This window comes from Tachypleus tridentatus, chromosome 11 (genome assembly GCF_004210375.1).
Source record: "Tachypleus tridentatus isolate NWPU-2018 chromosome 11, ASM421037v1, whole genome shotgun sequence".
Lineage (NCBI taxonomy): Eukaryota > Metazoa > Arthropoda > Merostomata > Xiphosura > Limulidae > Tachypleus > Tachypleus tridentatus.
In genome coordinates, this window is record NC_134835.1 from 7,698,444 (window position 1) to 7,722,699 (window position 24,256).

At 33.7% G+C, this 24,256-nt stretch overlaps 1 protein-coding gene across 1 annotated transcript in view; it reads left to right on the plus strand.

Moving 5' to 3' along the window:
• The window catches only part of LOC143231289 (uncharacterized), a 265,572-nt gene that overhangs the window by 124,193 nt on the left and 117,123 nt on the right, over positions 1 to 24,256 (plus strand). The window contains exon 4 of the mRNA XM_076465839.1: positions 17,190 to 17,323. Coding sequence (XP_076321954.1) covers positions 17,190 to 17,323 — 134 coding nt within the window. The remainder of the gene's footprint in view (positions 1 to 17,189; positions 17,324 to 24,256) is intronic.

The window sequence follows — 24,256 nt, forward strand, 5'->3', positions numbered from 1 at the left end:
TGCACCCCAGCAACCAGTTAGCAACCTTTATAGAATTCACTACCACCAAAACTAACTTTATGTTCAATAACCAAACCTTCCTACAAATAAATGACCTAAGTATGGGGAATCCATACAGTTCTAGCCAACAATTTTTACGACACAGAGTGAATCTTAAGCGATCACTTCAGTCTTACACCCACCACTATACTAGTACAGGAACGTTAACGTATGATTACTACATTCAGGAACGTTAACGTATGATTACTACACTCACACCTACAGAACACACAGTTTTTCAACCATGTTTACGCGATACACTCTAACATTAACTTCACCTGTGAACACGAAAAAAACTAATCAATAGTAGTTCTTAGCTTCAAGATCACTAGAACCGATACATAATTCAAACCAGAAATCCACCGAAAAATCACCCATACTGGATTATACATTCCCTGGGACTCAGCACATGAAACAAAACAAAAACTCAACATATTAAGAAACCAAATAAACACAGCCACAAAACTATGCTCGCCAGATAAACTTAACGATGAATTAGACAAAATAAAACAATACTTCATCAACATCAATAAGTTTCCTTCAAAAACCGTTGAAAAAGTTATACGCACAACCCAAAATTAAATCAATATAAATGAATACGTTATTGTAGCGGATGTTACAGTTAGATTATAAGGTGTTCTTTAAAACGAGAGTGTAAACGGTCAGTTGCAAACTCTCTTTTGTTAACATGAAGATGACCTGAGAAGGTCGAAACGTTGTTCTCTGCTTTATGATAAAAGAATAGACGGATTTAACATAACACATAACGCCACCACCGCTGAATTAACAAGCATGTTCGTATGACGGGGAGCCGAACCCTTGACCCTCACATTACTAGTCGACTGCACAAACTACCTGACCAACGACGAAAAAGTTCAAATTGTTTTAATCTATTAAAACACTTTATCTACAGTAACCAAAGCTGGTCAGTATGGAATTATGTTTAAGGTTATTCTTGTAGTTACTTCACCGTGAGACAGTGGCTAGTTTATGAGACAGTGGTTACTTTATGGATTTACAACGTCAAAAGACAACTCGTTGCGTGAGTTTTCACTTAGAAAACAAAAACATAAACACCACCATATTTTTTTTACTTATTTTTACTTATTACATTCAAATTCCAGTGTTGTTTCTAGCTTCGAAAACGGTTATGTCTCATTAAGAAAGATTGTTCAACTTTAAATCATATTAGAAACTCTCTGTAATTATTATTTGAACAAAATAAAAATGTGTTCGGATGACAGGTTTTAATTTAAAGTTTTTGATCATGCGCTCTGATACGAGAATTACTAAAATTTTAGAATATTTTAAATTAAATATATCATTAAATAAATTATAAATGTATTAGCTTCAAAGAAGAACCAATTTCAAAAATTGATTAAAACTAGTTTTGAGGGAAAAGACAAGAAAAGCTTATACGTTGAAGAAATTATTTCAACGTTCTGATATCAAATTATGTATGTTAAAGAAGCTGGAGGTTCATAGGTCAGTGATTTAAAATAATAAAACCAAAGGAGAAGACGTTTCATATTAAAACACAACAGAAAAAGTATACACTTATAGGATTATTTTAACTCATGTAATTTCACCTACCAATGTCAGTAGTAAATATTTCAGCATAATGTGGTGACCATCTTCATCCAAAATGCTGATGTGTAGAATAAAGAAACTTGAACGGTACAAATGTGACGATCATCTAGGGACTGTTAATGTAGTGCAGACTGGAAAATATGTTAATGCTAATATCTACAAGCAGAAAGCTGACTCGGCTGTTTTAACGACGTGGGATTCGAAGGATGCGTTACGTCATAACCTCCCAGAGGTTCCACATGTACTTATGATACTTGGTATGCACGCGCATGTTTATAAATCCGAGCAGGTTGTTTAATTACAACGGACTTTTTTACTTATCGAAACTAATTTCGCGTGCAGGTATCTTCACACAATATATTATTCTGCATGGAAAAGTAGAAACAACACCTCTGTTTCACCTTCTGATAACCAGATATGTCACTCACAATCGTAACCCATTTTTAACAAAAATAATAAATAACCAGATATTTTATTTCCGACCCAAACTGCTTTTAATAAGAATAATGAATAACCAGATGTTAAATTTATAACTGAAACCCATTTTCAATAAGAATAGTGAGTAACCAGATATTTCAATATAAATGAATAACGACTCTGAAAGCCGAGTGCTTTCGAAAAGTGGATCTTTCTTCTTCAGGGACAAACATATATTTCATTTCGTGCTGACGAGAAACCCGCTTGAAGTAAAAATGTATCTCAGGACGACTGGTGTGGATGTTAAAACTTTTACTGATAAAGCAGAGAACAACGTTTCGACCAAATACCTCTACCAGTCGTCCTGAGATACAAATAATTTCATTAGTAATCGACACCTTTTTTACATACAGTACAAAAAGTGTTTTACTGAATTATCTGTATTTCATAGCGAAAACGGGATTGTATTTACTTTTACAATGTGTTTACCTGATATCTATGTCAGGTTTTATACCATTTGCCTGAGTATCATTAGACTTGGTTGTTGTTTCCTTATTAGCTTTTTGAAGCTAATACGTTCTTTGAATATGTTGTACCGTAGGTCGATGTAACACAACACAGGCTAACAAACTAAACGTTGTTCCAGATTTACAATATATATAGAGAGAACAAACTTGCGTCATGCAGTCATTGTTAGTAGAATTACATCTTTGAATAACTTCTAATTACTTATCTCTTACCATCTATTAACATTCAGATATCGTTGTTCATAGATACAATAGAATAGGCCATTTAAATGTACTTAGTTTTACATAATCATGGTTCAGGAAAAATGTGTTATCAAACCGACAGTCAATTATTTAAAATACCGCCTGCCTTTTTACTCTCGAATACATGTATCGTAGCTATTTGGTTACTGACTTAATGTGTCAGTATACGAACATCTAAACAAAGCAATCCATTATTAGTTTGCCAAAAACACGTGTTGGTATGTCTGTTTTTTACGTATTCAATAATAGGGGTAAAATATAACGTGGGTGTTTATGGAAAAGGTGTGATACTAAATATCTATTATTAAAATGTCTTGTTATTGAACGTTTTATATTTTCGGGGATATTTGACTTAGTTAATGGATTAACATAACGAAAGAAATCGCGTGATATGTTTTTATCATTACATCAATGAACGCAGAAGCTGTAAGAATCCACAGATGTCTCTTAGTGACGAGATCCGGACGAACACATTGATTGACTTATAAACAATCACTAAAGATATCAACGTTAGAGTGAACATTTATGAACCATTACAGGTACAAGTGGTTGTAAAATACAACTTCTAAAGTCTAGAGAGACTTACTTTGAAATAACTGCTGACTGGTCTTAACGTGACTTCTGCGTGTATGTGTGTGAACAACAAACTGTTGGCAATAACATAGAGTTGTAGATAATTCATATTTTTTCCACACGAACAAAACTCTTTTCTCACTTATCCACCATGTATCAAGTTGATGGTTTCTATGGACACGTGACTTAAACATTCAAATAAGCGTATGAGATATTCAAGATAATCAAAATGACAGAGTACAATATGTTAAAATGTGGACAAAATAGCTAGTTTAAACAGAAATCCATCCAGCTAGATAAATACGTATTTATTCAGGTTTCTTTGTTGCCTTTAAGTTGAAATTAAAGTAGTCAGCCACAGGGCAATGTTTGCCATGATACTTAAGGACGTCTTTTATTTCTCATTAATAATACATCCTACAACTTACTAGCTCAACATATATTTCGTTTCTAAAATGTCATGCATACGTATAACATGCTCAAAGCTTCGAGATTGTGTATTTAGATAGTCCCTATGCAATACCAAACGAGCCTGTAAACTGACAGAAGCTATAGATTCATAAACCAACCCCTACAGAAGCAAATCGTATATCAGTATTCTTATGTTTCCTTTCTTCATTTTAAAATCAAACAAGACTACACGCAGTTCGTTAAAATTATGTTGTTATTTTAAAGGAATATAATATGGTTGAGAATGATTTTAAAGAAACGTGAGAGGAGTGTAACATGGTTGAGGGTGTATTTCAGGACGGCTGGTGTGGGTATTAAAATAAAATACAGAACAACGTTTCGACCTTCTTAGGTTATTCTTCAGGTTAACAAGAAGACAGTTCGGTTCTGACCGTCACATTATAACACCCCAGGGCTTAAAGGGTGAGCATGTTTGGTGTGACGGGGATTCGAAACCCTGACCCTCAGATTACGATTTCAATGTCTGAACTACCTGCCCATGCCGGGCCTGATTTAGTGAATTTTGGTTTGTTTGTTTTTTTAATTTCGCGCAAAGCTATACGAGAGCTGTCCGCGTTAGCCGTAATTAATTTAGTAGCGTGAATTGTTTGTTTTGGAATTTCGCACAAAGCTACTCGAGGGCTATCTGTGCTAGCCGTCCCTAATTTAGCAGTGTAAGACTAGAGGGAAGGCAGCTAGTCATCACCACCCACCGCCAACTCTTGGGCTACTCTTTTACCAACGAATAGTGGGATTGACCGTCACATTATACACCTCCACGGCTGGGAGGGCGAGCATGTTTAGCGCGACGCGGGCGCGAACACGCGACCCTCGGATTACGAGTCGCACGCCTTACGCGCTCGGCCATGCCAGGCCCAAGTAGCGTGAAACTATAGGGGAGACAGCTAGTCATCACCACCTCCCGCCAGCGCGTGGACTACTCTTTCATCACCGAAGAATGGGATTGACCGACACGTTATAACGCCCCCACGGCTGAAAAAGTGAGCGTGTTTAGTGTAACGGGTATTTGAGCTCGCGGCTCTCAGATTACGAGTCGAGCGCTCTGACCACTTAGTCATGCCGGCATGAGAATGAAGTTAATAAAAAAGTAAGATGACTATAACATTGTTAAGAGTGAATTTGAAGAGTACTGTAACATGGTTCAGAGTGAATTTAATGAGGACTGTAACATAGTTTAGAGTAAATTATTGAAAAGTAAGACGACTATAACATGGTTAAAAGTGAATTTAATGAGGACTGTAACTTGGTTAAGAGTGAATTCAATAAAAAGTGAAGATGACTATAGCATGGTTAAGAGTGAATTTAAAGAGGACTGTAACATGGTTCAGAGTGAATTTAATGAGGACTGTAACATAGTTCAGAGTGAATTATTGAAAAGTAAGACGACTATAACATGGTTAAGAGTGAATTTAATGAGGACTGTAACTTGGTTAAGAGTGAATTCAATAAAAAATGAAGATGACTATAGCATGGTTAAGAGTGAATTTAAAGAGGACTGTAACATGGTTCAAAGTGAATTTAATGATAAAGTAAGGTGACTATAACATGGTTAAGAGTGAAATTAATGAGAATTGTAACATGGTCCAGAGTGAATTTAAAGAGGATTGTAACATGGTTCAGAGCGGATTTATTGAAAAAGTTATAACACCTTGTGTTTAACTATTTAAACTACTATTTTACGCCTTTTTAGAAATAATTTTTAAGAATAAATAGCAGAAATCACTTTGAAAATATTTAAGCGCAATGCACGTGTAAAATATGCCTTATTGTTAAAAATCTCAAAACTTCTTTCTTAGCTTGTATGATACATTGTAGGTTCTATTACAAGATATCTTAATATCAATGTCATTGGCAGGTTGGAACTTATTTCTTAATATCAAAGACTTCGGCAGTTGGTACTAGTTCCTGTTTAATTAGAAGTAGAAACACTTCAATTACATATTTCATCGATCAGATAAACGTACAGATTCATAAGTTTCGCCATCTATTGTATGAAACTAAAACCGTAACATTTAAATGTGATTTCAGTTGAGTTTTGTAATCAATATTTGAAGTAGCTCCGAGAGTTATTATAACGAAGAAACTACTTGACATCTGTAGGATATCCAGGAAACTGTTAGCTAGTAAAACTACAAAGGTTTAAAAATAAGTAACAACGTATAAAACAAAGGATGATATCACTTTCCGTAGAGGACAAGTAGTTGTTTACTTGAAAGAAATATTTCTTTTGCTAAAATGAATTTAATCGAGTAACTAATACATTAATACACGTGTTAAATCAAGGAAAGGTTTCAGTTTAGATTTATTATAATGAAGCAAGAACAATATTTTTAATTTCCACGTTTTTTGTTTTAAAACACATTAAAAATTTCCTGCCTGATTACTATTTGTGAATACTTTAAGTTTATAGCTGTTTCTTGCACAAAAACAGAGAGATTTTATCCAATAATGGCTACTCTTGTATCTCACACGGAAGCTAGGAACACATCTAAATACTAAAACTTTGCTTTCCAACAGAGTCCTGATTATCGGAACGCTTATTTTATGATTCACTTAATACCTGGCCTCAGATGATTTATTAATACCTTAAACACACTGTTATGAACAAAAAAATGGCAAATGTATTGTTATTTGTGTAAGCATCTTATTGAGAATTAATAATAATAGCATATAATAAAAATATATTATTGCTTGCAACTAATATAATCACAATACAGTCGCACCTCGATTATACAAAATATAATTTAATTGTAGAATAGAACTTGGATTTTCGATGCAAAATTCAACAGAAGATAAACGATTTTGTCTAGAAATTTTAATGGTCGTAGTTTTATGGGTACTTATAAATCAAAATTAAGAAAATGTTTAGAGAGAAAAGTCCAGATAATCGAGGTTCGATAAAACAAGATTAAATCTCAAAAAACGTTTAATTCATACACAACCACTGTTTTATTACTTCATAGGAGTGAGGCTTTTGTCCACGTGTTCTTAGAATATTAACATTTCATAACAAATGCAAAATTAACTAAAATAATAGATGTATTAGACCGTCTAATGAAACTAAGTCATTAGGTACATCAGAAAGTCTACTTTAAAAGTTGTCATCTTATAGTTTTAACACAAAACTATAATAAATTGATTATTTTTACAAAACTATAATAAACTGATCATTTTAAATGGATGTGTATCTTAAGCGACAACAAAAGTTACACATATACAATCTATGATAACATTTGATTTAACTACATCTTGACCATTTCATTTTGAGTTTGTTTTATAGATATAATAAACGATATCACTTGGTTTAACTACTTCCTGACCATCTTATTTTGGATTTGTTACATAGATACAATCACCAGTGTCACTTAGACTAACTACTTATTGACCCATTTATATTGTGTGTTACACAGATACAATCACCCATATTACTAGGTTTAACTACTTATTGACCATCTTTATTTTGGATTTGTTACACATACAATTACCCAAATACCATCACCCAAATTACTTGGTTTATCTACATCTTGACTATCTTTCTATTGGTTTATTACACATACACCATCATCGATATCACTTGTTTTAACTAATTCTTCTCCATCTTTATTTTGGGTTTGTTACACAGATACAATAACCATTATAACGTATTTTAACTACTTCTTGACCATCTGAACTTTGGGTGCGTATACAGATGCAATTACCAATATCTCTTGGTTTATCTACGTCCTGTCCATCTTTATTTTAGGGTTGTTACACAGATACAATAACCATTATAACTTGTTTTAACTACTTGTTGGCCATCTTAACTTTGGGTATGTATACAGATGCAATTACCAAAATCTCTTGGTTTGGAGATCTTTAATTTGGTTCGTTACACAGATATAATCACTTGGTTAACTACTTTTTGGCTATCTTTAATTTGGTTTGTTACACAGATATAATCACTTGGTTAACTACTTTTTGGCTATCTTTAATTTGGTTTGTTACACAGATATAATCACTTGGTTAACTACTTTTTGGCTATCTTTAATTTGGTTTGTTACACAGATATAATCACTTGGTTAACTACTTTTTGGCTATCTTTAATTTGGTTTTTTACACAGATATAATCACTTGGTTAACTACTTTTTGGCTATCTTTAATTTGGTTTGTTACACAGATATAATCACTTGGGTAACTACTTTTTGGCTATCTTTGATTTGGTTTGTTACACAAATATAATCACTTGGTTAACTACTTTGGCTATCTTTATTTTATGTCAGTAACAAGAATATCATCGCCGACATCATTGGTTATAACAACTCCTTGACCATAATTATTGTGAGTTTGTTACAGATAAACAATCACCCATATCACTTGGTTGAATTACTTCTTGACCATCTTTATTTTGGGTTTGTTACTCAGATACAATAACCGATATCACTTGGCTTAAACAAGTTCTTGGCCATCTTTATTTTGTGTTTATTACATACATAGAATCACCGATATTATTTGGTTTCACTGTTACTTGACTATAATTATTTTTTGTTTGTTTCACAGATACAAATCACCCACATAATTTACTTAACTACTCTTAACGATTTTCATTCTGGTTTCTTACATTGGTACAATCACCCTTATCACTTGGCGTAACTACTTCTTGACCATCTTTACTTTGGGTTTGATACACAGATCAAATCTATAGTGTCACTTCTTTAATTACTTCTTGCCCACATTTAATTTGTGTTTGGTACAGAGATATTACTTGGTTTAACTACTACTTGGACATCTTTAGTTTGGAGTTCTTAAGCATATGCAATCTTCCATATTACTTGCTTTAAGTACATTTTAACCATTCTTATTTTGGGTGTTTTACACAGATACAATCACCCTTAGTTTAGCTTCTTCTGGAATATCTTTATTTTGTTTTTTTCCCCATATACAAACACCACTATTACTTGGCTTAATTACCTCTTGACGATATTTACTTAAGGGTTTTACATTGATACAATCACCCTTATCACTTGGCGTAACTACTTCTTGACCATCTTTGTTTCGAGGTTGTTATACAGAAACAATAACACATATCGCTTGGTTTAACAACTTCTAGTCCATTTTTATTATGGGTTTCTTACACAGATAGCGTCATCCATATCATTTGGTTTAACTACTTCTAGTCCATTTTTATTATAGGTTTCTTACACAGATAGCGTCATCCATATCATTTGGTTTAACTACTTCTTGACCATCATTATTTTGGAGTTGTTACGCAGGTAAATTGTACGATATAGCTTGGTTCAACTACTTTTTGACAATATTTATTTTGGGTTTGTTTCAAAGATATAATCACCTTTATCACTTAGCTTAACTACTTCTTTATCACATTGATTTTGGTTTGTTACATATATACAATCACCCATATCACTTTGTTGAACTACTTATTGAACTTTTTCGTTGTGGATTTGTTACACAGACACAATCAACTACATCATTTGGATTAACTACTTTTCTACCTTCTATATTTTGTAGTTGTTACACAGATACAATCACACATATCGTGTCGTATAACTACTTTTTGATCATCTTTATTTTGGCTTGTTTCAAAGATACAGTCAGCCCTACTTTTTGGTTTAACAACTTTTAGACCCTCTGTATTATTGGTTTTTTCCCCAGATACAATTACCCATATCGCTTGGTTTAACTAGTTCTTCACCATCTTTGGGTTTCTTACACAAATCGATTAACCCATATCACTTGGTTTAACTAGTTCTTCACCATCTTTGGGTTTCTTACACAAATACATTAATCCATATCACTTGGTTTAACTAGTTCTTCACCATATTTGGGTTTCTTACACAAATACATTAACCCATATCACTTGGTTTAACTAGTTCTTCACCATCTTTGGGTTTCTTACACAAATACATTAACCCATATCACTTGGTTTAACTAGTTCTTCACTATCTTTGGGTTTCTTACACAAATACATTAACCCATATCACTTGGTTTAACTAGTTCTTCACCATCTTTGGGTTTCTTACACAAATACATTAACCCATATCACTTGGTTTAACTAGTTCTTCACCATCTTTGGGTTTCTTACACAAATACATTAACCCATATCACTTGGTTTAACTAGTTCTTCACCATCTTTATTTTGGTTTGTTTACACAGATACAATCACCCATATCACCTATTTTTCAACCTTTTCATCATCTTTATTTTGGAGTTGTTTCGGAGGTACTATCACCCTTATAATAACTTTGTTTAACTCTTTCATAACAATCTTTATTTTGGAGTTGTTTTGGAGGTACTATCACCCTTATAATAACTTTGTTTAACTCCTTCATGACAATCTTTATTTTGGAGTTGTTTCGGAGGTACTATCACCCTTATAATAACTTTGTTTAACTCCTTCATGACAATATTTATTTTGGGTTGTTTCGAAGGTACTATCACCCTTACAATAACTTTGTTTAACTCCTTCATGACAATCTTTATTTTGAGGTTGTTTCGGAGGTACTATCACCCTTATAATAACTTTGTTTAACTCCTTCATGACAATATTTATTTTGGGTTGTTTCGGAGGTACTATCACCCTTATAATAACTTTGTTTAACTCCTTCATGACAATATTTATTTTGGGTTGTTTCGGAGGTACTATCACCCTTATAATAACTTTGTTTAACTCCTTCACGACAATCTTTATTTTGGGTTGTTATTAAGGTTCATTCAACCATATCAGTTTGAACATCTTTAATTTGGATTTTTTCCACCTATACAATGTTCAATATGACTTGGTTCAAGTATTTCTTGACTAACTTTATTTTGGGTGTGTTACACAGAGATAATCACCCACATCAGTAGGTTTAACTACTTCTTGACCACCTTTATTTTGAGTCAGTTTCATGAATACAATCACCAGTTTCACCTTGTATAACAACTATTTGACAATAAGTATTTTGGTTTGTTATGCAAATGTAATCACCCATATCACTGAGTTCAACTACCTCCTGTCCATCTTTATTTTGGATTTGTTTCAGAGATACAATCATCCATAACGTTTGACTACTTATTGACCATTTTTACTTTGGATTTCTTACACAGATAAAATCACCCATATCACTTCGTTTAACTACTTGTTGACCATATTTGTTTTGGATTTTATAACCGGTATCACTGGGTATAACAACTATTTGACTATGATTATTTTGGGTTTGTTACACAGACATAATCTCCCGTATCACTTGCTTTAAATGCTTCTTGACCATCTGTATTTTGAGTGTGTTATACAGAGATAATCACACATATCACTTTGTTTTGGGTTTTTTACATAAATACTATTATCCATGTCACTTGGTTTAATTTCTTCTTCATCAACTTTATTGTGGATTTCTCACACAGAAACAATCACCCATATCACTTGGTTTAACTACATCTTGACCATCTTTTTTAGGAGTTGTTACAAAGATACAATCAACTATATCACTTTGTTTAACTACTTTTTTACCTTCTTTATTTTGTACTTGTTACACAAATACAATGATACATATCACTTGGTTTAACTACTTTTTAAAAATAAATCTTTATTTTTGGTTTCTTACATGGATAGAATCACCATATCATTTTTAACAACTCTTAACCGAATATATTTTGGGTTTGTTACATATATACAATCACCCATGTCACATAATTTTAACTACATCTTGACCATCTTTAATTTGGGGTTGTTAAGCAGACACAACACCGATATCACCTGGTTTAGCTACTTTTTCATTATCTTTATTTTGGGTTCTTACAGCGACACAATTACCCATGTCACTTGGTTTAACTACTTCTTGACCATCTTTATTTTGGGTTTGTTACACAGATACAATCAACCCTATCATATGGTTTAACTACTTTTTGATCATTCATCTTTATTTTGGTTTTCTACACAGATACATCCACCCATATCACTTGGTTTAACCACTTTTAACTGACTATATATTGGGTTTGTTCCATGTATAGAATCGCTTTTATGACTTGGTTTAAGTATTTCTTGACTATTTTTACTTTGGAATTGTCACACAAATACAATCAGTGATTTCACCTGGCTTAGCTACTTTTTGACCAACTCTGTTTTGGATTTGTTACGGAAACATAATCTCCCTTATCACATGGTTTAAATACATCATGACCATTTTTAATGTAGGGTTGTTTCACAAATACAGTCGCCCATATCACTTTGTTTAACTACTTTTTGACCATCTTTATTTTGGGTATGTTACTGGGATACAATTAGTCATATCTATTTCTTTAACTATTTCATGACCGTTTTTGTTTTGGTATTGATACACAGACAAAGTCACCCATATCACCTGTTATAGCTACTCTTTGACCATCTTTATTTGGCATTTGTTTTGGAGCTAGAGTCACCCATATAAGTTGGTTTAAGTACTTCTTGACCATCTTTATTTTAGGGTAGTTACAGAGAGATTATATAATTTAGTTTAAGTACTTCTTGACCATCTTTATTTTAGGGTAGTTACAGAGAGATTATATAAGTTGGTTTAAGTACTTCTTGACCATCTTTATTTTAGGGTAGTTACACAGAGATTATATAAGTTGGTTTAAGTACTTCTTCACCATTTTTTTATGGCTTTCCTACACAGATACAATCACCTATATAACTTTTTCTCTCCTTCTATATCATTTTTATGTTGGGTTTCTTACATAGATACAATCAGCGATGTCACTTGGTTTAACTGCTACTTGACCATCTTTATTTAGGTTTGTTACCTATATACAGTCGCTGGTATCTCTTGGTTTCACTACTTCGTTATCATCTTTATTTTGGTTTGTTACCTAGATACAGTCGCTAATATCTCTTTGTTTCACTACTTCGTTATCATCTTTATTTTGGTTTGTTACCTAGATACAGTCGCTGATATCTCATGGTTTCACTACTTCGTTATCATCTTTATTTTGGTTTGTTACCTAGATACAGTCGCTGATATCTCATGGTTTCACTACTTCGTTATCATCTTTATTTTGGTTTGTTACCTAGATACAGTCGCTGATATCTCATGGTTTCACTACTTCGTTATCATCTTTATTTTGGTTTGTTACCTAGATACAGTCTCTGGTATTTCTTGGTTTCACTACTTCGTTATCATCTTTATTTTGGTTTGTTACCTAGATATAGTTGCTGGTATCTCATGGTTTCACTACTTCGTTATCATCTTTATTTTGGTTTGTTACCTAGATACAGTTGCTGATATCTCATGTTTCACTACTTCGTTATCATCTTTATTTTGGTTTGTTACCTAGATACAGTTGCTGATATCTCATGGTTTCACTACTTCGTTATCATCTTTATTTTGGTTTGTTACCTAGATACAGTTGCTGATATCTCATGGTTTCACTACTTCGTTATCATCTTTATTTTGGTTTGTTACCTAGATACAGTCGCTGATATCTCTTGGTTTCACTACTTCGTTATCATCTTTATTTTAGGTTTCTTACACAGATAAATCTCCCGGTTCAACTACTTTTAAATCATCTTTAATATATGTTTGTTAGAAAGATACAGTCAGCAATACCACATGTTTCATTGATTCTTGATCACCTTTATTGTAGATTTGTGACACAGATACGATAAACTATATCATTTGGTTTAACTATTGTTCCACTTTTCATATTTTGTGCTTGTTACACAGACACATTCCCCCATACAATGTGGTATCGCTACATTTTGATCATTTTTATTTTGTGTTTGTTACATAGATACAATCAGCGATGCTTCATGGTTTAATAACTTCTGGACCATCTTTATCATGGGTTTTTTAAACAGAAACAATCACCAATATAAATTTGTTTAACTAGTTCTTGGCCATCTTTATTTGGGATTTGTAACAGAGATACAATCACCCATATCACTTGGTTCAACTACTTCATAACCATCTTTATTATGGGTTTGTTACACTGATACAATCACCCACATCACTTAGATTAACTACTTCTTTACTATTTTGAGTTTTTACATATATACAATGACCCTCATCATTTAGTTTAACTACTCTTGACTATCGTTATGTTGTGTTTGTTATATAGATACAATAACCATTAAAACATGTTTTAACTACTGCTTGACCATCTTAACTTTGGGTATGTATACAGATGCAATTACCAAAATCTCTTGGTTTGAGTCTTTATTTTAGGGTTGTTACACAGATATAATCACTTGGTTAACTACTTTTTGGCTATCTTTATTTTATGTCAGTAACAAGAATATCATCATCTTGACCAAAATTATTGTGGGTTTGTTACAGATAAACAATCACCCATATCACTTGGTTGAATTACTTGTTAACTATCTTTATTTTGTGTTTGTTACAAACATGTTATAACTGATATCACTTGGTTTAAACAAGTTCTTGGCCGTCTTTAATTTGGGTTTGTTACACAAATAGAATCACACACATATCACTTGTTTTAACCACTCTTGACCGACTTTATTTGAGGTTTGCTACATAGATACAATCACTGATACCACTAGGTTTAGCTACTTCACTGCCATGTTTATTTGGAGAATTTTAATTAGCTACAAATACTCTTATTACTTGGGTTAAATACTTCAACTTTATTTCGGGGTTGTTACACAGATACAATCACCCATATCACTTGTTTAACAACTCTTGTTCGATTTTATTTTGGTTTTCTTACACTCATGAAATGACCGATATTACTCGGTTTAATTGCTATTTGACCATACAGTTACGACAGAAAGTGTTCGTACCCATGCGTCGTGAGTCGGTTTTTCCTCATAACTTAAAAAGTATCACGATTAGGATAATGAAAGTTGAGTATATTATAAATATTATACTAACAGATATCTACATAAATTTGTATGTAAATGTAACCACAGAAAAACTGTTTATAAATAAATAATTAAACATAGGAGGAGCAGAAAGTGTTCGTGCGTCTACTTTAATGGTCAGTTGTGTAGCCTTTCAGGTGAATTACTTGGCGCAATCTCACCTCATCATAGCCCTCCATGATCGTTTGAGAGTTTGAGAGTTTTTGTTACACACATAGGATCACCGATGTCACTTGGTTTAACTACTTCTTACCGACTTTATTTAGGGTTTTCTACATATATACTACGTCTTGGTTATTTTTAATTTTGGGTTTGTTACACTGATACATTTATCGATATCACCCTGTTTGAGCACTTCTTGCACATCTTGAGTTTGGTTTTCAGTAGACTATGATCAGCTAGTTCCACCAAAACATGTATTTTTGTTTTGTAGTAATGGAAGACGGTTTTACTTTTATAATAAACTTTTATTAATTCAACCTGTGATCTCCATACAACACACAAACAACGTTGAGGTAGAAAATTGAACTTGGCTGTATTTGAGTGTCCTCTACCCAGGTAGTCTTTAGAATCGCGTAAGTAATCTATGTTTTGTAATATTATATTTGCTTATATTTTTAAGAGTCCGTCAAGTTTTATTGACTTAGTATGAGTTGAAACTATTATCAGTGAAAGTTAATGAAAATAATTAAGTTGTCCATAAATATATTAACTCTGATAAATATATTAACTCTGATACAGCTTTGGGGTTTTGGAAAAGATCTTTTACATGTTTGTATTTCGTTGTTTTTTAACTCGATAGGCCCGGCATGGCTAAGTGTGTTAAAGCGTTCGACTCGTAATCCGAGGGTCGCGGGTTCGAATCCCGTTCGCACCAAACATGCTCGCCCTTTCAGCCGTGGAGACGTTATAATGTGACGGTCAATCCCACTATTCGTTGGTAAAAGAGTAGCCCAAGAGTTGGCGGTGGGTGGTGATGACTAGTTGCCTTCCCTCTAGTCTTACACTGCTAAATTAGGGACGGCTAGCGCAGATAGCCCTCGAGTAGCTTTGCGCGAAATTCAAAACAAACATTGTAACTCGATAGTGTTATAGTTAGGCCCATTGAATTTTATTTTCATTTTATAAGATAATTAAATGTATTTAAGTTTTCAAGATGGTCACTTCTACGCCTTCGATATTTATTTTGTGATAAAACTTTCAAAGTAAATGATAATTTCCCAGGGGTGTTTCAGTATCTGTGCTTTTGTCACGTACAAACATAAACATGTTTAGCATATCATGTTCAGGAACGAATAAATATTTACTTAAGAACGAACAACAGATTTCTTTCTCTCTTCAAGGAAGATGGTTTAGCTTTTGAAAGCTCTCGTCTTATCGTTTTGTTTCTTCAATAACACGTTAGTGTATGCAAGAGCCGATGGTAAAAACTGTCTAGATTGGTGGCTAGAATCTTGAAAAATGAGAAATTTTATATTGTGAGCGTAATATAAAAAACAAAAGATTACATATATTCTAAAAAATATAAGTTTCGAGGAATAATTGGCAAAATGACAAATAGATCGCTAGGCTGTTATCATAGCTGAAACTTGTTCAAGCACTGTCAGGATTTATGGAAGTACGAAAATCTTGTGTGGGGTAATTACGTTCTGAGTCGAAAGCTCACATGGAAATAACTATAAAATGAATTGGTAGTTTAACCCATAGAAAATTTAATGTTTGTGTTTTCGTTGATTCGGTGTGGCATTCAGAAAGAGTGTAGTAATAGATTGAATCAGTGTCACTTGACTATGATCATCAATCAGTTACAGTTGAAGAGCCAGAAGATACCACGTGACGTTTCCAAGAAGAAACACAAAATACAGATTAATTCTGATTGCACTTTCTAAAACTCCCTACGAGGTAGAAACCTAAACTGATTAAAATACTGAAAGTTACGTATAGAGTAGGTTGCTCTTCCGTAGGTTTGCAATAGGAGAAATTCCGTAACCATAGCCCCCCAGTGGCTCAGCGGTATACAACGCTAAAAATCGGGTTTCGATACTCGTGGTGGGCAGAGCACAGATAGCCCAATGAGTAGCTTTGTGCTTAATTTAAAACAACTACAACCGTAACCATATTCATGCGAGTTACGTGTATTACCACATATCAAACGTCATTAGCGAAAACATACATCTGTGTAATATTTATCATATTTTCCTCTTGAAACATAATTCAGGAAATTACATAACTTTAGTTCCCTTTGACTTTAAACTTTGCTCAGTTATTACAAAGATTCGAAACACCAAAAGATATGAAATTCACACTTAATAAATAAATAAATAAAACGGAAACCATTTATAGATTTTATCCGTTTTATTCAAGAAGATATTTACTAGGAAACGCATTTATACTGAAGTATCTCTGAATTTTTTATCTTTAAAATTAGGATAACATATCAGAATAAAATGTTAAATAATTGTCTATTGATATTTAATTAATTTTATTTCCAGTTCTGCCAGCAGGGAAACCCACTATTGTGGGAACAAATACAAAATTAGAAGTTGGAAAAGAAGTTAATGTGACATGTATAGCACAGGCCTCGAAGCCAGCAGCCTCGCTGAGATGGTTCCTAAACGACGAAGAGGTATCTTTCGTGTTGATGTGTTATTTATTTACTGAATAACTCCTCAGTTTATATTGTGTTATCTGCTATTCCTCAATAAATATTTAATAATTTGAAGAAACAGCAACTTTTGTTTTTTTAATTTCTGAAGTGTTGCTACAGACAAGTTCCCAAGCTGCTATATTTCTGGACGTACAATCAACGTCTAGAAAATTTGTAAGAAAGGTGTGTTACTTTGACATCAATTTCTTTACCACAACTACGAGATTAGTCTAAGTGTACATTATTTAACTCCTTGTTTTCTAAGCGAATTATTTTCTAGCGTGTCCGCGTGTAACTTCATATCTATTGTAGCTCCACCAAACTTTGGAAACAAAATGATGAAAACGACAAAAAAACTTGGAATTTTCACAGGTGACAGAGAAAATTTATTTATATATTTTTTTTCAGGATGAATGGCTGTTCTTTATTTATTTGTCTATTCATTTTTTAAAGTAACTTAGGGTCGCCGTTTGCCGTAAGTACGTGAAGGATAATAATCGAAAACAGTTTACGAGTTCCCTTAGTGTCACAGAAGTATGTTTGCGGACTTACAACGGTAGTAACCGAGGTTCGATAACCGTGGTGGGCAGATCAGAGATAGCCCATTGTGTAACTTTGTGATTACTATTTCTTCACCATTTTTATTCGTTGGTTATTTGTTTTATAACTAATGACAACCTTTATTCTTGTTACACTTAAAGTAAATATTATTGTTGATGACAATGTTTGAAATAATGTTGTACATTTTACAATTACGACAGAAAGTGTTCGTACGCCTGCGTCGTGAGTAGTTTTTACCTCATAACTTAAAAAGTATCACGATTAGGATAATGAAAGTATAGTATATTATAATTATTGTTCTAACACACATGTACATAAATTTTAATGTAAACTTAACGACAAACAAACTGTTTATAAACACATAACCAACATAGGAGAGGCAGAAAGTGTTCGTGCGTCTACTTTGATGGTCAGTTGTGTAGTCTTTCAGGTGAATAACTTGGCGCAATCTCTCCTCATAGTCCTACATGATCGTTTGACAGTACTCGACTGGTATTTTCTTCCATTCTTCTTTACAGAAGACCTCCAAATCTTGCAAGTTTTACGGATGATGCTGATGAACCCTGGTCTTCAACTGATGCCAAACGTTTTCAATTGGGTTGAGATCGGGTGATTGCGATGGCCACTCCAGAATGCTTATATGGTTTCTCTGCAACCAGGATTGCACATATTTCTATGTGTGCTTAGGGTCATTGTCGTGTTGGAAGATCAAACGATGCCCTAGCCGCAAGTTCCGAGCATCATCCTTGATATAAGTGCCTAATATATCAACGTACTCTTCTTTTTTCATTATTCCGTTGACGTAGTGAAGGCTGCGTACACCAGAAGAGCTGAAGGAACCCATAGCATGATCGAGCCACCTCCATGTTTAACTGTAGGGACTGTATTCTTTGGAAGATTTCGTTCACCCTTCTTACGGAAAATATTGCAAACATCACTGTGGCCGAAAAGCTCGATTCTAGTCTCGTCTGACCAAATAATACTCTTCCGCTAGGTAAAGGGTTTATCTACATGTTTTCTTGCATACCTCAATCGTGCTTCTAAATGAACAGGCTTTAAATATAGAGTTCTACAAGGACGGTATGCTTTGAACCCAGAAGAGCGTAACATGTTCGTAACTGTAGAAGTGCTTACTTGAACCCCAGTTTTCCTTACCAGTTTCTGTATGTCATTACGTGTTAAACGAGGGTTCCTACTTACTTCTCTGAGTACCTTCCTCTTGGTTCTCTTTGGAATTTTGGTGTGGCGTCCGGAACAAGGAAGGTTAGCAGTTGATCCTGTCAGCTTAAACCTGGCAATTATGCTTTCGGCACATTAAGTTGTGTAGCAATGCCGGAAAGAGACACACGAGACTTGTATTTTACAATAATTCGGTTTTTTAAATCACTGGACAATTGTTTCCTATTCGTCATGATGACCAAACAGATAATGACGGAGACGGCGCTAAATTGCCGGAAGTACATTTTTTGCTGGCTAAATTCCAATAATTATGAACCCAGTGTTTAGTTCTGGAATGGTATAATGTAGTTTATTCACCAAACTAAACAAAATTTTTACTGGAATATCAGTTTTATCACACGTTCTGAACTGTACGAACACTTTCTGCTCCTATTATATTTGGTTATTCGTTTATAAACAGTTTATTTGTCTTTAATTTACATAAAAATTTACATAGATGTGTGTTAGTATAATATTTATAATATATTTTACTTCTATTAGCCTAATCGTGATACTTTGTAAGTTATGAGCAAACAAACCGCTTGTGACGCAGGGGTACGAACACTTTCTGTCTCTGTATATTGTATAGTTTAACATATCATAGTTTAACATAGTTGTAGGCTAAAATAATGTTCCTCTCCACACATGAAGTATTACATGGCTGGCACTCCGCTAACATCAAGGGTATCAAACTCACGATTCTAATTATTGGAGCTTCTGGTTTTCCAGTGTATTATTAACAGAATTGATTATTCTACTCAGTAGTTAATGTATAAATCACGTTACAGACGTAGTTATAAGTAATATTTTATTCTGATGCTTAGAGTTAACCCACTTTTAATAGGACGTTATTAACAATTTTAATGTGATTCGTGGTTCATATTCGAACTAAATTACCACCTTAATTTAGAGTAATACTAACAGATCATCCAAATTATACTGTTTTCAAACGTATCCTGATAAACTTGTAATATTAAGTGGATAATCGAATTAGTTTCACTTGTTTCACAGAGAGCGTGATTCCTATCGGGGCACCTGCTTGATCTCTTTATCATTTGTTGGCGAGTAAACGACAGGTTAATAATTCGGTCTGATTACAATCAATAAACCTAATTCAATCAAAGGGCATCTGTATCATAACATGCTTTGAAATGGTTTCATTAACTCTTTACAACTCGTGGAGGATGGACTGTGGGTAAAACAATGTTAATGTTTCTAACACAGCTGACAAAGTATTTAGTGCCAACTTTCTGACACAGAATATCTGGTATTTAGTGTAAACTTTCTGACACAGATAATCCAGTGTTTAGTGTCAACTTCTGAAACAACTGACGAAGTATTTAGTGTTAACTTTTGACACAGATGATCACTATTTGGTGTTAACATTTGACACAGATGATTAAGTATTTTGTTTGTTTGTTTTGGAATTTCTCACAAAGCTACTCGAGGGCGATCTGCGCTAGCCGTCCCTAATTTAGCAGTGTAAGACTAGAGGGAAGGCAGCTAGTCATCACCACCCACCGCCAACTCTTGGGCTACTCTTTTACCAACGAATAGTGGGATTGACCGTCAAATTGTAACGCCCCCACGACTGAAAGGGCGAGCATGTTTGGCGCGACAATTAAGTATTTAGTGTTAACTTTTTGTCACAGTATATCTAGCACTTAGTAACACCTTTCTGACACAGATGATCCAGTATGTATTGTCAACATTCTGAAACAAATAAACAAGCATTTCGTTCAACTTTCTGACACAGATGATCCAGTATGTACTGTCAACATTCTGAAACAGATAAACAAGCATTTCGTTCAACTTTCTGACACAGATGATCCAGTATGTACTGTCAACATTCTGAAACAGATAAACAAGCATTTCGTTCAACTTTCTGACACAGATGATCCAGTATGTATTGTCAACATTCTGAAACAAATAAACAAGCATTTCGTTCAACTTTCTGACACAGATGATCCAGTATGTATTGTCAACATTCTGAAACAGATAAACAAGCATTTCGTTCAACTTTCTGACACAGATGATCCAGTATGTACTGTCAACATTTTGAAACAGATAAACAAGCATTTCGTTCAACTTTCTGACACAGATGATCCAGTATGTATTGCCAACATTCTGAAACAAATAAACAAGCATTTCGTTCAACTTTCTGACACAGATGATCCAGTATGTATTGTCAACATTCTGAAACAGATAAACAAGCATTTCGTTCAACTTTCTGACACAGATGATCCAGTATGTATTGTCAACATTCTGAAACAGATAAACAAGCATTTCGTTCAACTTTCTGACACAGATGATCCAGTATGTATTGTCAACATTCTGAAACAGATAAACAAGCATTTCGTTCAACTTTCTGACACAGATGATCCAGTATGTATTGTCAACATTTTGAAACAGATAAACAAGCATTTCGTTCAACTTTCTGACACAGATGATCCAGTATGTACTGTCAACATTCTGAAACAGATAAACAAGCATTTCGTTCAACTTTCTGACACAGATGATCCAGTATGTATTGCCAACATTTTGAAACAGATAAACAAGCATTTTGTTCAACTTTCTGACACAGATGATCCAGTATGTATTGTCAACATTCTGAAACAGATAAACAAGCATTTCGTTCAACTTTCTGACACAGATGATCCAGTATGTACTGTCAACATTCTGAAACAGATAAACAAGCATTTCGTTCAACTTTCTGACACAGATGATCCAGTATGTATTGTCAACATTCTGAAACAAATAAACAAGCATTTCGTTCAACTTTCTGACACAGATGATCCAGTATGTATTGTCAACATTCTGAAACAGATAAACAAGCATTTCGTTCAACTTTCTGACACAGATGATCCAGTATGTATTGTCAACATTCTGAAACAGATAAACAAGCATTTCGTTCAACTTTCTGACACAGATGATCCAGTATGTACTGTCAACATTCTGAAACAGATAAACAAGCATTTCGTTCAACTTTCTGACACAGATGATCCAGTATGTATTGTCAACATTTTGAAACAGATAAACAAGCATTTCGTTCAACTTTCTGACACAGATGATCCAGTATGTACTGTCAACATTCTGAAACAGATAAACAAGCATTTCGTTCAACTTTCTGACACAGATGATCCAGTATGTATTGCCAACATTCTGAAACAGATAAACAAGCATTTTGTTCAACTTTCTGACACAGATGATCCAGTATGTATTGTCAACATTCTGAAACAGATAAACAAGCATTTCGTTCAACTTTCTGACACAGATGATCCAGTATGTACTGTCAACATTCTGAAACAGATAAACAAGCATTTCGTTCAACTTTCTGACACAGATGATCCAGTATGTATTGTCAACATTCTGAAACAAATAAACAAGCATTTCGTTCAACTTTCTGACACAGATGATCCAGTATGTATTGTCAACATTCTGAAACAGATAAACAAGCATTTCGTTCAACTTTCTGACACAGATGATCCAGTATGTATTGTCAACATTCTGAAACAGATAAACAAGCATTTCGTTCAACTTTCTGACACAGATGATCCAGTATGTATTGTCAACATTCTGAAACAAATAAACAAGCATTTCGTTCAACTTTCTGACACAGATGATCCAGTATGTATTGTCAACATTCTGAAACAAATAAACAAGCATTTTGTTCAACTTTCTGACACAGATGATCCAGTATGTATTGTCAACATTCTGAAACAGATAAACAAGCATTTCGTTCAACTTTCTGACACAGATGATCCAGTATGTATTGTCAACATTCTGAAACAAATAAACAAGCATTTCGTTCAACTTTCTGACACAGATGATCCAGTATGTATTGTCATCATGTATTTAATGCAGTGTTACGAAAACGTTGACTTCTTGCGATAACTTGTTATGTGTACTCAAATTTTGATTTTTTTGTACATTTCGATAAAGTTCTGATGAGTAAATCCATAGTTTTTGTCACGTTACAGTGAAACTGTAGTGGAACAATGATCCTTGTTAACCTTTAAAAAACAACAGTTTTCTTTCCTTTAAAGTGATTAGTTCCTCGTAAAAGAAAAGTGGTATAGGACGAGGTTTTTAGTGTGTTGATAACGTTAGAGAAGGTGATATAAACACTGTTTTATTTGAATGGTATAGGACGAGGTTTTTAGTGTGTTGATAAAGTAAGAGAAGGTGATATAAACACTGTTTCATTTGAATGGTATAGGACGAGGTTTTTAGTGTGATGATAAAGTAAGAGAAGGTGATATAAACACTGTTTTATTTGAATGGTATAGGACGAGGTTTTTAGTGTGATGATAAAGTAAGAGAAGGTGATATAAACACTGTTTTATTTGAATGGTATAGGACGAGGTTTTTAGTGTGATGATAAAGTAAGAGAAGGTGATATAAACACTGTTTTATTTGAATGGTATAGGACGAGGTTTTTAGTGTGATGATAAAGTAAGAGAAGGTGATATAAACACTGTTTTATTTGAATGGTATAGGACGAGGTTTTTAGTGTGATGATAAAGTTAGAGAAGGTGATATAAACATTGTTTCATTTGAAAAGGGACAATAAAAGTCATTTTAATTATTACTGTTCTCAGTGATGCAATCATGCTCGTCAACTTACTCAACCAGAATAAGAAACTATATTATGAAAGTTGTCTGAAACCAGAAAAGCCACAGATCACTCGTTCATCCTGGAAGTAGGGAAGAAAACGAATCTCTGTACACAGATAATTAAGGTTTTAGTTTATGTTTATTAAAAATTCATGAGGTCTAATATGTTAAATTTTTAACAACGCGTTCGAAAACGCTAATTGCAAACGTTTAGAGTCATTCACTACCAACCCACGTAATTAATAAAGTAGCTGACATTTCGTCCTGCCTATAGAACTGACTATACTGTAGTGTTGAAATGGAAACTGAACTCACGGTTTATAATCTTTAAACCTTTATTTGAAACAAACATCAGTTGGTCCATGATTTCAGGTCGAATTCTTGGTAGCCCCTCGCTAGTATAGCGCTAAGTCTCCGGATCTACAACGCTAAAATCACGGGTTCGATTTCCCTCGGTGGGCTCTGCAGATAGCCCTATGTGGCTTTGCTATAAAAACACACACACATACGAATTCT